This window comes from Tupaia chinensis, unplaced genomic scaffold (genome assembly GCF_000334495.1).
Source record: "Tupaia chinensis unplaced genomic scaffold, TupChi_1.0 Scaffold000161_4, whole genome shotgun sequence".
In the NCBI taxonomy this organism is placed as follows: domain Eukaryota; kingdom Metazoa; phylum Chordata; class Mammalia; order Scandentia; family Tupaiidae; genus Tupaia; species Tupaia belangeri.
In genome coordinates this window covers 6,911-20,398 of record NW_006159635.1, presented here as the reverse complement: position 1 = coordinate 20,398, position 13,488 = coordinate 6,911, and the positions used below count along the sequence as shown (strand labels likewise).

The following is a 13,488-nucleotide window of genomic DNA, read 5'->3' as shown; positions in this document are numbered from 1 at the left end:
AACTCTTGGGTAATGTTCATTTCATCTCTTGAACTTGGTTGGGTAGCTAAGTCAACAAGTTTAATGTTTTTTGACATTGTCATGTGCTTTCAAGAAGGGTTTGCCATTGAGGAGGGTTACATGGGCTAAGGACTTCTGAGACCACACTCAAAATTTTTCTTTTTGTGTTTTCAAACTTTGATTAATTAAAGGCATTTACCACCAGCAGATCACCTTGGGGATTATCTGACTCCATCTGGTTTCTAGGGTGACTCTCTCTAGACTGTGGCCCCAGGATGTGTTACCTTGACTCAGGGTGGGGGTGGGGCAGTGGAGGAGGAGAATGGCATTGCCATAATTGGACCTGGAAGCCTTGGGTCACTCTTTAGTATATTCACGAAGCAGTGACACAGGGATGTGTGGGTACACCACTCACAGCAGAACGGGGTTCTTGTCTCACACTCATAAAAATCTAGAGACAAGGTCACAAAGAGTGGGTATTGCAAAGCGGAGAGTTGATTGAAGGAGAGGGAAGGAAAGCAGAGCTCTGACGATGGGGAAGGAAGGAGTCCCAGAAAGTAGGAATGGGGTGAGGGGTTTTTATTTTGGTCAGGAGAGGTCTTGTCCAGACTTGTTCTAGGTGGGGCTTGTGCATGCATTCTCCTGGGTGGGGGGCACAGGTGTATAGGTTCCATTATTCTCCTAATTTTGGAATGGATACAAAGTTTAGGAGATTCTTTGTCTAGATGCTTTGGGCCATAAAAACCATTATCTTATCTTTTCAGAACATTGTAGGGTATGGAAAGAAGCCTTTGTTTCAGGTCTAGACCGTGCTGCCTAGGTCAGCCACTGAGCCACTGCTGCAAGCAGTCTCTCCCAGGCAAGCAGCTGAACTGCTCTGTCTCCATCTTAAAACTGAGCCATTTTGTCATTCCATTTTGGGCCTATACCCTAACTATATTTTAGGGTCCCTGTCTCCCACGTCATTCCCCCCTCTGCAGAGGAATCCCTAATACTATTAGGGGACATACCGGTCAAAGACCACTCTGACTTCTGCTGAAATGGGATGATGATGAGGGGACAACAGTTAAAGGATCCTCTTCCAGAGGTCTGTCTAGAGGTCTGTGCTAGAAGTCGTGATGGGCATTCACTGGAGACTGTCCCAAGCACCATTTGTAGCTGGATGGGTTCTAGATAAAAAGAGCAGTTCATTATAGTCATGATGTAATAGACAAAGAAATTCTGTTATTTCTATTACAGATAACACTTAAAGATAACAACCAAAACTGTGATGGCTTCACATCAGTACAGTTAGCTTTAGAACATTTATCAACAAAACCTTCATTGTTATCAATTTTTGTAATCCTTAGATTCTTCCACTATAACTTAAACCTGCCACAGCTTTAGACTTAGAGTCTTTGTCCCTTCTTTGTTTTTACCTTAGCCATTTTTCCTGAAGACAAAAAACTTTATCATACAAAAATTTTATCATAGTGCATTTTTGCATAGAAAACCAGAAAAATATATTATGGCTTTTCCAATGACTCAATATTAGTAGCAGCATATGTGACATCCATGCCAGGTGGTCTGTGGAATGAAAGTATAAGCACATTTTATGTCCAAGCGTGGGTCAGTAGTAGCAGACAAGGAAGAAGAAATTAGTAGTGAAAGCTCAATAAATGACTAATATTTGTTTTGGATAACCTAAAAATATTTTTCTAATTATTGAGTTGCTGGGAAAGTCATGATGCATTTTTGCATAAAAAATAGAAAGATACATCATGACTTTCCCAACAACCTGATAAAATAGAAATACACAGATAGGAGATCTTTGGTGAGTCCTAACACATATGGTTTCTCTATGGAGTAGAACTGTTTATTTGCTCACTAACGCTGGTGAGAACAAAAGTCTGCTTTTTCCTATTTCCTAAAACCTTTCTAGGGAGTCTGGGGGAAGTCATGCCCAGAAACACTAACACACCGTTTTGGCCTACTGATAATAGGACTCTTCCTACACCCTGTCACTGACATAGTATCTTTGTGATGTATATTAAACATCCTTTTTTTTTTTTTGAGAGGTTTTTGCTATAGGGTGTGTGTGCTTGCCAGACAGAGAGAGCCAGAGAGAAAGCAAGAAACCACCCCCCGGGGGGATGGCCACACCACAATCCCTTCTCCTTCATTCTCCTCTTGGGATCTTGGGCACGCATGCACATGTGCCCAGCGTGAGTTTTAAGCCACTGGGTCCGGGACTCGAACCACGGTCAACTACAGGGAGTCTAGTGACATAGTCATTACACTAACTGCTAGTCCCAATATTAAGTATCCTTATCACTGTTTAAGTACATTCTTTTACTGCTCTCTTCCCAGGACGCAGACCTTCCTTTCCAATCACCAACCTAAAAAACTGTCATACCCAGGACTAGCAGTTGGTGTAATGGCTATACCACTGGACTCCCATGTAATCGACTATGGTTTGAGTCCCGGATCCGGTGGCTTAAACTCATGCCAGGTGCATGTGCGTGCGTGCCCAAGATCCCAAGAGGAGAATAGAGGAGAAGGGATTGTGGCATGGCCATCTCTCGCTTTCTGTCGCTCTCTCTGTCTCTGTCTTTCTGGCGAGCACATGCACCCTATAACAAAACTTATTTAAAAAAAAAATTGTAATACCCACCTATAACCCAGATATCCTGCCTTTTTGGGCCAGACCAATGGAAAAGCTCTTTTCACTAAATTCTAAACTTTGTCTCACTCTCAGAACCAAATAAAAGGAAACCCCATATCCTAGCACCCCAAGACAGATGCATTTGCCTTTCTCTTGGTCATATTTGTACTTAGAAGTAAACCTTGTTAATTATTGTTTCTACAAAATTGGTTATTTTTATCAACACTATGTATCTACCATGTGCCTCATACTGAGACAAACCCTAGCAATAAAATTTAAAAAAAGACAGGGGCCTGTTCCGAGATGCAGCGGTAACTCACTGCTAGAGAGAGGCTGGATCCCACTAGCAACTGTGGTCTGATTCACAGCCCCATCAGTCTGAAACACACCAGGACTCAATGGACGGAAAAGGGAGGGGCTGTAACACAAGCAGACCGTGGGGAGGGTGCTCCCTTCTCTCTCTCCCATGTGCACGCATGCACATACATACTCATGTCACTTACTGAATCATATAGAAAGAAAGAAAAATGCCACATTGTCTGCTTCCTTTGAGGAGTTCAGACTCTAAAGAAAGAGTAGATACACATTTAAATACAAATAGCCAGTGGCATGGTGGTTAAAACGGTGCTGGCTCTGACTTGGCCAGCTGAGCAGTTTTGAGTCCCAGACTTGGCAGCTTGAAACTCTCTCTAGGCACATGTACATGTGTGCCCAAGTCCTGAAAGGACAGTGGGGTAGAAGGGATTGTGTTGCGGCATGGCAGTCTCACTCAACCAGTACGTAACTTCTGTTCTGAACTGCCGTGAGCTCAGCAGCTAGACTAAAGAGAGAAACTTTCTTCCTATGATTGGGGAGGAATGTTTTTCCTCCCGTTTCTTTCCTTGGTGACAAAGCTGACACAGGAAGACCAAGTAAAAGGAAATGCTGAGAAACAGTAACCCCAATTGCACAAAGACTGCTTTTGACCTTATCTGACATTTCCTATTTTTCATGTCTGCTTGACTAGGTTGTTCATTGTGTGCGGACAAACATCATCTCACTGACAGACACAATCAAGGGAAATATGGGGGGGTCAGAGGGGATCATCCACTGAAACAGCTCCAGGACACCTGGTTTGCCGAGAAAGCCAAAATTTCCTTATTAACAGGGAGTTGGTGATCTTCCAGTTGACAATATTTACTGATCTCCATCATAGCTAGAAAATGATACAAAGTAGCAATAATAAGTAACACTTAAATAACACTACTATTAAGCATCTTTTGTTAGCAGTGTCATAAGAACTTTATATGTATCGATCCATTTATTTGGGGGGGGGCAGTAAGAAAGTCTGTTACTGGGCCCGCTGATGGCATGGTGGTTAAGACAGCTAGATCCTACATGGTCAACTGCTCAGTTTGAGTCCCTGTCCTGGCAGTTTAAAAAACATGCCAGGCACGTGTATGTGCGTGCCCGTAATCCCAATACGAGACTGAAGAGGAAAGGATTGCTGTGTGGCCATTCCCCCACAGGGTGATTTCTCAATTTCCCTCTCTCCATGTGCCTTATAGCAAAAAGGAAAGAAAGTCTATTACCATTCCATTCGGTAGATAAGGAAAACGAGAAGTGGAGTGGTGAGGCAGTTCCATGACCTGTCCACAGCTGCTCATACTGCTAGGAAGTGACAGAGGTGGGACCTGACCTTGGCCAGTCTGGCCAGGCTGCCTCTGTTATGGTCAGTGGAAGACATTTCTCCACTAGTGACAACACTGTGGAAAAGATACTTGAGGGCCACTGGCTGTGAAGGGTGTTTTAGGGATTGGAAAGAAAGAAAATGGGAAGCAGGAATTCATTCTGGTTTGTGATTTAGCATCTCAGGCTCTGCCTTTACTGCTACCTGTAAAGGGGGCCACTGGCCACATGTGGCTGCTGAGGACTGGCAGTGTGGCTAGTGTGGGCGTGGTTGTGCTGCAATGGAAAATACACATAATGTTAAAATTATAGTATCCCTAAATACGCTGAATTATGTGTATGTGTGTGTATACATAAATACAAACATATATATGCACATACTTATTGTCAGAGAGTGCATGCAGTCACTGGAGAGAGAGAAAGCAGCAGCTGCCAGCAGAGAACAGCCATGTGCCATCCCTGCCCTCCATGTGTCCATCCCATCAGGACCCTGGGTGCACACCACACACACACAGCCTGTTTTCCAAGCTCCCAGGGGGCCAGGACTCAAACCACAGTGGGCCATGTGGAATCCAGCTCCCTACACACAATGCTCAACCACTGTACTACAGGGCCAGCCCACATACAACTATTATTAAAAATAAGTTCACTGGGGCCAGCAGGTCATGGGGTGGTTAAGGCGTTACACTCCCACATGGCCAACAGCAGTTAGAGTCCCAGACTTGGCAGCTTGCTTTCTCACTTCGTCTTCCACTGGCAGGTAGTGTGGTGGTTAAGGCGCTGGGACTCCCACGTGGCTGCCCATGATTCAAATCCCAGACCTGGTGGCTTGATTTCTCACTTTCCTTATTTCTTTCTCTCTGTCTCTGATGAGCAAACAAGCCCTGTAGCCCTAAAAAAAAATAACAATAATGATAAATAAATAATTTTTTTAAATAAGAAAAAATGAGTAAATTTAAGGGAGGAGACAGCAGTTCTAAGCAAGGGGAAATTTTGGTCCAATAGGAGACTAATGTATCTCAGAGACACAGGAAAACCAGAATCAAATGTTTCTCTTTTTTTCTTGATAGGTTTTTGCTATAGGGCGCGTGCCCTTGCCAGAAAGACAGAGTCAGCCAGACAGACAGAAAGCAAGAAATCACCCTCCAGGGGGGATAGCCACACCGCAATCCCTTCTCCATTCTCCTTTCGGGATCTTGGGCACACACGCACACGTGCCCATGTGCCTGGCGTGAGTTTAAGCCACCATGTCCAGGACTAGAACTGCGGTCGACTACATGGGAGTCCAAGGAAATAGCCATTAAGCTAACTGCTGATCCCCCAGAATCAAATGTTTCTGGTCAAGGACTGGCTCCATGGCTTGGTGGTTATTAAAGCAGCTCGATCTGACAGGGCAAACCACATGGTTCAAGTCCCAGACCCAGCAGCTGGAAAAACATGTCAGGTGTGTGCCTGTGTGTCCCAAGTCCCAGAAGGAGGGAGAGATGGACTCCAAGAGACTGCAGGGTGACCGTCCCCCATGCTTGCTCCTCGCACTCTGTCTCTTTGTCCCTCTGGCAAGCACCTTCGTCCTCTAACAACATTAAATCATTCCTGTCAGTAGTTGGAAATAAGATGAGCAGAAAATAGAGCATTTTTTTTTTTTAGAGGTTTTCGCTATAGGGTGCATGCGCTCGCCAGACAGACAGAGACATAGAGACAGAAAGCGAGAAATCACTCCCCAGTGGGGATGATCATGCCGCAATCCCTTCTCCTCCATTCTCCTCTCGGGATCTTGGGCACGCACGCACATGTGCCCAGCGTGAGTTTTAAGCCACCGGGTCCGGGACGTGAACCGCTGTTGACTACGTGGAAGTCCAGCAACATAGCCATTACGCTAACTGCTGGTTCCCAAAATAGAGCATTTTTAACCTCAACTTAGGAGTTTACCGTGAGAGACTAGGGATTCACATACCTTTCTAGGTTTAAGGGTAATGTGAGAACGTCACTGTGCAAACAGCATTCTGGGGAGCAGATGAGAAGTAGGCCCAGGACCTGGAGCTTATGGGGATGGGGGTGGAGGTATTGAAGGCAATGGCCATGAGCCCGTGGCTATAGTAAGCGAAGGAGGGGAGCCTGGGATGTGCTGGAGTTTCCTAAAGCATGGTAAGTCGATGATAGTGATCTTACAGACAAATGAAGTGTAGCCTTAGCTGTGTTTTTGAGCTTCCAGCCTTTCTGTACCTTTCCTTAAAATACGAGAACAATGGGGACCAGCAGTTGGCATAATGGCTATGTTGCTGGACTCTCATGTAGTTGACCACAGTTCGAGTCCTGGACCTGGTGGCTTAAACTCACACCAGGCGCGTGTGTGTGCCCAAGATCCCAAGAGGAGAGTGGAGGAGAAGGGATTGCGGTGTGGCCATCCCCCCTGGGGAGTGATTTTTCGCTTTCTGTCTTTCTGGCAAGGACATGCTCCCTATAGCAAAAAACTCTCAAAAAAAAAAAAAAAAAACCAGGAACGATGAAATATCACAGGGAGTGGATTGTGCATCCTAGCCGTGTGAACTCCGGCAGACTAGAGCCTGAGCGATACTTCCTCATGGAGGTATGTGGTTTCTAATCTTAAATCTATTTCAGCGTGTTCCATCCTAGAGGACACTGGAAAATGCTGCCTGAGTAAAGCCTGTGCTTGCCGCAGACCTAAGGCAGAAGTCTGGTTTTTTGTTACTATAATCCAGCTGCTGCTTCTATTAAAGGTCAAAAGTCACAGAGAACATGACTAGTGAGAGGGATTATTTTTTTGCCAAAGGAAGATGTTCTGAAGATACTGTCAGACATTTGGCGCGTTTAAGTCTTGTCCTTTCCTTGTGCTTTGGCACATCTTGTTTCATCAGCATTGGTTTAAGAGATCTTTCAATGTGCGTTCATCAGCAATTCTCCTTTATTCATTGTAAAGCACGTGTGCACACATGGTGGGGGTTGGGCCATGCCGCCATCCCCTGTCGCCAGTCCTTCCCGCCTGTGTGATCTCAGAGCAGCCAGGCTGGGGATTCGAATCATGGTTGCTGGGTGGGACCTGGCATCCCTTGAGTGACTGTCCCTGCTGTGCACAGAACTCCCATTCTCTGTGGCTTATACAGCTCCCACTGAGCTGGACGCTGGGCACCAGCAGTGAGCAGAAAGGGGACAGGGCTCACAGGTCATGGCATCTGTGCCCAGATGGGAAAGACATGGAATTGTCAAATAATCCTACAAATTAATGAGAATGTGTAACTCTATGACGAGCTCTAAGTTAGAGAACCTGGTGCTGTGAGAACATTTGAGAGGGATCTGACCTAGACTGGGGGTCAGGGAAGGCTCCCCTGAGAAAGCAGCAGCTGGTCACTGATAGGGGACTGGGGAGGAGGGACTAAATGGCATTCCATGCAGAGCAACTGCCATGTAGCCACAAAGGCCTGTGGGGCCAGCAACAGGCTCCTGCCAGGATGGAAAGGCGGCCGGTGTGACTAGCAGGGAGAGCTGGGGAATGCGATGCAGACGGGGGAGAGAGCAGGCAGGGTCAGGCCCTGTGAGGGATACCACCTTTAAAACAAATGTACTCCATTTTATTTATCATTGTTATTTATTAATTTGACTAGAGAGAGAGTGAAAATGAGAAAGCAAGCCTCGAGTTCTGAGACTCGAACCACAGTCAGCCATGTGGGGAATTCAGCACCCTAACCACCACACCCTGTCCCCCTCCCTTTATCTTAATTGTTTGGGAAACCTGTCTGGATCTATAAGGAATTGGCGATAGGTGTGTCTCTTGAAAGGGTCCCCACAGTTAAAAAGCAGGGACCTCATAGTGGGGAGAAGGCAGTTCGGGGAGGGGCGCAGAAGGCTACTGCAGCCGTCCAGGGACCAGAGGGCACTGCCTTGATCAGGTGGGGATGGTAAGCAGGCAGGAGGCAGATTGAAGGTAAAACACATGGGACTTGATGACAAATGGATTTATGGCCCAACTCCGAGATTCCTCTGTTGGCCAAACCTTTCCAAATTAAGGATTATGTCGATGTGACATATTTATGTTCAAGAGAAATACTGTTTCGGTGACCCCTCCAAATTCATGTGCAGAGCCCCTGCACTGCGTGTTCTAGTGGCAAGTGGCAGATCACCCAGAAACACGAGGCAAACGGCTGGCAGAGCCTGTGTCACAGACGCCAGGACGCCAGTTAGTGAAAAGTGGTGCAGTCACAAAAGAAGTTGTATTTAATGACTGGAGACCAGCTTTTCTTTTTCCAAAGTCAATGCACTTTTAGTGCCTTACGTCTTGTAAAGCCCCATATCATCTCTCAGAAACAAGGGCGGTAGGCAGAGGGATGTTAGATGAGGAGCCAGGGAGGCTGGTGAGAATCGCAAGGTCACAAAGCCAGAAGAAATCACTCCTTACAGTCAGGTCGCCCAACTCTAAGTTGACAGTTTCTGCTCCTTTTTTTTAAAAAAAGAATTATTTAGTGTTTATTACTATTATTTTTTAATTTGACCAGAAAGAGACAGAGAGAAGGAAAGGAAAAGCAAGAAAACAAGCCATCAGATTGGGGACTCAAACTTCAGTCAGCCATATGGGAGTCCAGTGCCCTAACCACCATGCCACATGCTGCCCCCCCCTTTTGTTTAATTAAAACCACAATAAGGAGGTTAGAAAGCAGTCTTCTGGAGAAGGAAAGGACATTATTCCTTCCTAAAATAGTCTGAGGGGGCCAGACGGTGACACAGGGCTAACCCACATTGGGAGGTTCATGTTCACCTTCTCCGGGTACACTGGGCATGTGTGCCCACAAGCTGGGGCTGGCTGAAGTGGGCATGGATCAGTATCAAGACCCCATTGGGGAAGCTGTCTGTCTCTCTCCCTCATGGAAGAAAGAATAAACTTGAAAAAATAATAGCCAGTTTGAAAAATAACTCCCTTTCTTAACTAGGAAAAGCCATGTTCCTGGAGTAAGTCTAAGAAACAAAACCGCTTCTGTCTGCTTCGTCAGCTAAAGTAACACAGCCAGTCCTCTTGCGAGTGAACGCGGGCTCCAGGGAAGCGTGGAGACGTGGATTGCCATGGTGGGAGTCAAACATTTCAGGTATGTGACTTGAACTCATGCCAATACCTGTGCGGGAGCCTGGAACCAAGGGGGGAAAACACAAAGGGCAGGCCTACAATTACCTTATTTGGTTTCCTCCTTCATTTGAGAAGCTTAGTTAGGAGGTATTTTCTGTGGTTGTCTCTATTATTTTATTTCTCATATTTAGCTGGTCCTTAATAATACCTACTCATGAAGGTCAATGTCTGTTCTTGTTAGGGACAGCCTTGAGTTTTTTAAGATTATGTCAGGAAGCTTGAACCCAGGGTGGTTCCAAAAATGTGATTTGACATTTTTGGACCTGCATAAGGTTCCAAAGAGATGAAGACTGTCTTCCCTGCACTCATTTTCCTGTTCCAGGGATGTCGATTCTCACTGGACACACACAGTAACCGTGACCCTCCCCTTGATGAGAAAGATCTCTTCCCATGACCTGCCATCGTCCCGATTACCAAAATGAAATAGAATAAAATCACAGCCAGACTCCAAGTAGTCATTAAAATTATTTATCAAAATAAATTTATTAGAAGTGTTCAAAGACGACTTCCAGGTTTAGCTGCCTTCAAGACAGTTTCTGGCACACCATAGTTCCACAGCAGCACTCACCTGTCACACACCACCCGAGGACACACACACACACGGCAATCTCAGCATTCCGTCAGCAACGCAACTGATGCCCTGTGGTCGTAAGAATTTACGCGCACACACACAGTAAACATTTTCCTTCTTAGTACTAAAAAACTAAAACTAAAACCACCACGTGGTGACATGGACCCTTTTGGGGGAAGAGGTACAGCCCGCCAGCTAAGGCCACATAATCCCAGACCTAGCCATTTTCAGTGCTTTGGGACCGATAATGTGTCACCGTATCTTCCATCCCACATTCCTGCTTGTCCGCTGAGACAGCGCCTCATTCAGAGCAGATTCCCTCCCTGAGTTCACACAGAGATGGAAGCCATTCTGATGTGAGCTTCTCTTGACAAGCACGGACTTCCTGACTTACTACCCAACTTTGAATCAATAGTCCTGAGTGACATTTCCTCAACACCCAGGCTGAATTCAAGGTCAGTCTCTTTGGCAGGCCACAGTCCTTCCCCGTAGGAAAAAGAGTGAAATGCCCTCCATTTGGGCTCCCTCTTCATCTCAGGTAGCATGGGGCTCCATGGTGATCTGTGGCCTTCTGCACAAGTCCTGGTAGAACTCGGACTCCAAGAAGCGTGGGTAGGAGTTGTTCTCCATCAAGCTGTACACCCTCTTCTGGGCAGTCGTAAAGCAGCCGCTTGTCGCCTCTTGAATATTCTGGGCAATGAGAGTTTTGGTTTGAAAGTCTATGTTTATCTGAAACAAAACAAAATTGTGGTTTATTTGGTGTTCAGAATTTGAAATTGAAATGTAATATTTGAGAACAAAAAATAAAAAGGGCTGGCCCTGTAGCCTAGTGGTTAAGGGGTTCAGATCCCACATGGCTGACCATGATTTGAATCCTGGCCCTGAGAGCTTGGAAAACATACCAGGTGCATGAGTGTGCCTAAAATCCCAACGGGATGAAGACATGGGAGAGAGGGGACCGCAGTGTGACCCTGCCCCAGGGGAGTGCTTTCTCCCTCTTTCTGCTCTCTCTCTCTCACACACCCTCGGGTGATTACAGAAAACAAACGAAACGAAAACTGTACTGTGCAGTTAGCTTTACCAGCCAAATCACTGAGAATTGTGAGAGTGAGGAGAGGGGGTGCTTTATATATATCTTTTACCACTGCCCCAATTCTCACATTACCTTGACATCTCCTCAGTTTGTTTTCACTTTGGGACTATGTCCAAATTTTGCTGAAGTGGAAAACTTTTTCCTTACCTCTTTCGGAGCTTCCTTTTCTATGAAGTCAGTGTATATCTTCCTCGCTTTTGAGGAAAGCTTTTGGGGTGATTTGGTTTTTTTGAAGTCTTCACAGGCCAGCCAGAATTCAATGTTTTCTTCACAGAATTCAGATTTTAAAAAAGCCCTGAATGCAGCAAGACCATCTGAAGGGGAAGAAAAAAAGCACATAGGATGTGAAGGACGGAGTGTCCAAATAATCCCTGTGGTTTTCTAGTACTTTGCCTTTATATGGTAATTATTTCTGGATGATATCAATTTTCTAGATTTCACTCAATCCTGTAATCCTCAGAATTTAGCTCTTTAAAGACTAGGATGCCAGTAGGCAAAATGCCGAAATTGGCACCTTGCTAACAAAAATAAAATTGTGAACTTTGCTGTTGATGCCAAATAAGCATTTATAGCGGAATCGAACGTTCTCCGCAGTGAGCCTCCTCGGGAAGCTGCATGCGCACTGGAAAAGCTGACTGGGCCTTATCTGAGGGCAAGGCCCTTCACCTTGTTAGGCTAATTTTTCTTCTCCACCTGGAGTGAATACTACATGCTCTTCTGTGGCTCAGCACTGGGAAACAAAGGAGGCACAGCCTTCTGCTACATGACTGGGTGGTCAGTTCCTCTCAGACTAGTTGTCCTTCTGTTGTATGGACACAACCTTTCCAGACTTCTGGGATGCTAGCAGTGGATTGACTTGAAAACTTACATTTGCTGGCTAGCAGTTCATCAAATGCTTCCGACCACAGCTGTGCTTCCTCAGGAGATGGCCTGCAAGAGAAGGCCTGCACGTCAGCTTGCGCACAGCGGAGGACCCTTTCCCTTCAGCAGCCAAGCCACCCGTGTTTACAAGTACAGGAGTCTTTACTTACTTCATGAAAGTTTGCTGTTTGCTTTTCTTATCTGTTTTGGGCTTCCCAGGAGTGGAGGAATTTTGCAAGAAGTAGCTCAAACGGGTCTTCCAATCTTTTAAACTAAAAGAGAAAAATTGCTTTCATTTAGTGGCAAGGCTTGAATAAGTTAGTGCCGCTGGATTAATTTTTACCAAATACAGTCACCTAGCAGCTACAAACCAAGACAAAGCAAGAACCCCCAGTAATGGTCTTACCCACTGAACATTTCATTCCCAGCACCTGATGTGCTGAGCACAGTTCATCTGAATGAAACCACTAGTTTTACGACCAAGTGTGGGCATTACTTAAAACCAGTGGGGTATTTTAATGAGTTTACTTTGCATGGTTGAAAGGGCAGATGCTATTCACTCATAAAAAAAAAAAAAAAAAAAAAAAAGACAGCATTTTCTCTGCAAGGCTAGAGGCATTTGGCACTAGATGCCAACAGAGCAGCCGAATTGCCACCCTAACAGCGGGAGCCTCCAGGCTGTGCACAAGGAGCTGTGTGAGATGGATTCCCCCGTTCCTCCCCTCCCACCTACAACACTCCTAGGCAGAGCAATGATTTGTTCCACAGTCGTGACTGGGTAAGATCTGCTCTATAATTAAAAATAAATAAAAATTGATTCATAACGAGGACGTTTAGAACCTGCAAAAACTCCATTCCAGCAGCTGTGTAAACTGATCAGAATTCATAATACAGAGAACGAATGCTGGGGACACACTCCAGAACAGGATTCTGATGCCATTTTAAATGCAGGTAGACAAAAGCCAACCGCAATTCCGCAACCGTCCTCAGTTCTGAAACTTCACCCGAGCATCATTTGCTCACAAAATAAGTATATACCACACAGACTTAACCTTACTTAGAAAATTAACCTTTGGCACACTGTTTCCCTGCAGAAGCGCAGGTTACAGTTTCCCTGTGTCAAAGTGAGCCCGGAAGTCCTGCGCCTGCAGCAGACCTGGAAGATTCGCTCTCAAGGGAGGAGGGAGCGCGGGAGAGGGAAGAAAGTCGTACTCACAGGGTCCGTTTCATCTTCTCCCGCTTCTCCTCACTCTTGTGACCGCTGCCTGCACTTTTGTCCATGGGACCGCAATCGTGCTGGACAGCAAAGAACATGGCACCTTATGAGACGCTCTGCGCGCTGGGACCGCCGCCCTATGCTGCCCGGCGCGCTGGCGTTATTTATGCGAGACCGCGGCTCGAGGGCGGGGCCTCATGGAGCCGATCCTGTCTCTAGAGCGCTCGGATGGTCTAGAAGCGAGGTCACTGTTGACGTCCACAGGCTCGGCGTGCGCTGTGGCCAGAGTGCGGCGGCCGTCAGC

At 46.0% G+C, this 13,488-nt stretch overlaps 1 protein-coding gene and 1 long non-coding RNA gene across 2 annotated transcripts in view; one reads left to right on the top strand and one right to left on the bottom strand.

Annotated features, from left to right (window-relative positions):
- LOC102493084 (uncharacterized) overlaps positions 1–9,883 on the top strand; it is a 50,256-nt gene extending 40,373 nt beyond the window's left edge. The window contains exons 2-3 of the long non-coding RNA XR_334188.1: positions 9,253–9,405; positions 9,766–9,883. This is a non-coding gene — a long non-coding RNA (uncharacterized LOC102493084). The remainder of the gene's footprint in view (positions 1–9,252; positions 9,406–9,765) is intronic.
- Positions 9,884–9,897: 14 nt separating this feature from the next.
- LOC102492666 (regulator of G-protein signaling 2) lies at positions 9,898–13,322 on the bottom strand. The gene is made up of 5 exons (XM_006146024.3): positions 13,185–13,322; positions 12,139–12,240; positions 11,976–12,037; positions 11,255–11,421; positions 9,898–10,743 (listed from the first exon to the last, which is right to left on the bottom strand). Exons 1-5 carry the CDS (start codon positions 13,280–13,282, stop codon positions 10,549–10,551), a joined length of 624 nt encoding a protein of 207 aa, XP_006146086.1. The 5' UTR covers positions 13,283–13,322; the 3' UTR covers positions 9,898–10,548.
- Positions 13,323–13,488: the final 166 nt, after the last annotated feature.

Bases quoted from the DNA above. Each gene is read 5' to 3' on its own strand.
- LOC102492666 (XM_006146024.3), bottom strand. From the start codon at position 13,282: ATGTTCTTTGCTGTCCAGCACGATTGCGGTCCCATGGACAAAAGTGCA. The intron at 12,038-12,138 runs GTAAGTAAAGAC...CTTCTCTTGCAG, and splicing joins AAACAGCAAACTTTCATGAA to GCCATCTCCTGAGGAAGCAC. The intron at 11,422-11,975 runs GTAAGTTTTCAA...CTTCCCCTTCAG, and splicing joins TGAACTGCTAGCCAGCAAAT to ATGGTCTTGCTGCATTCAGG.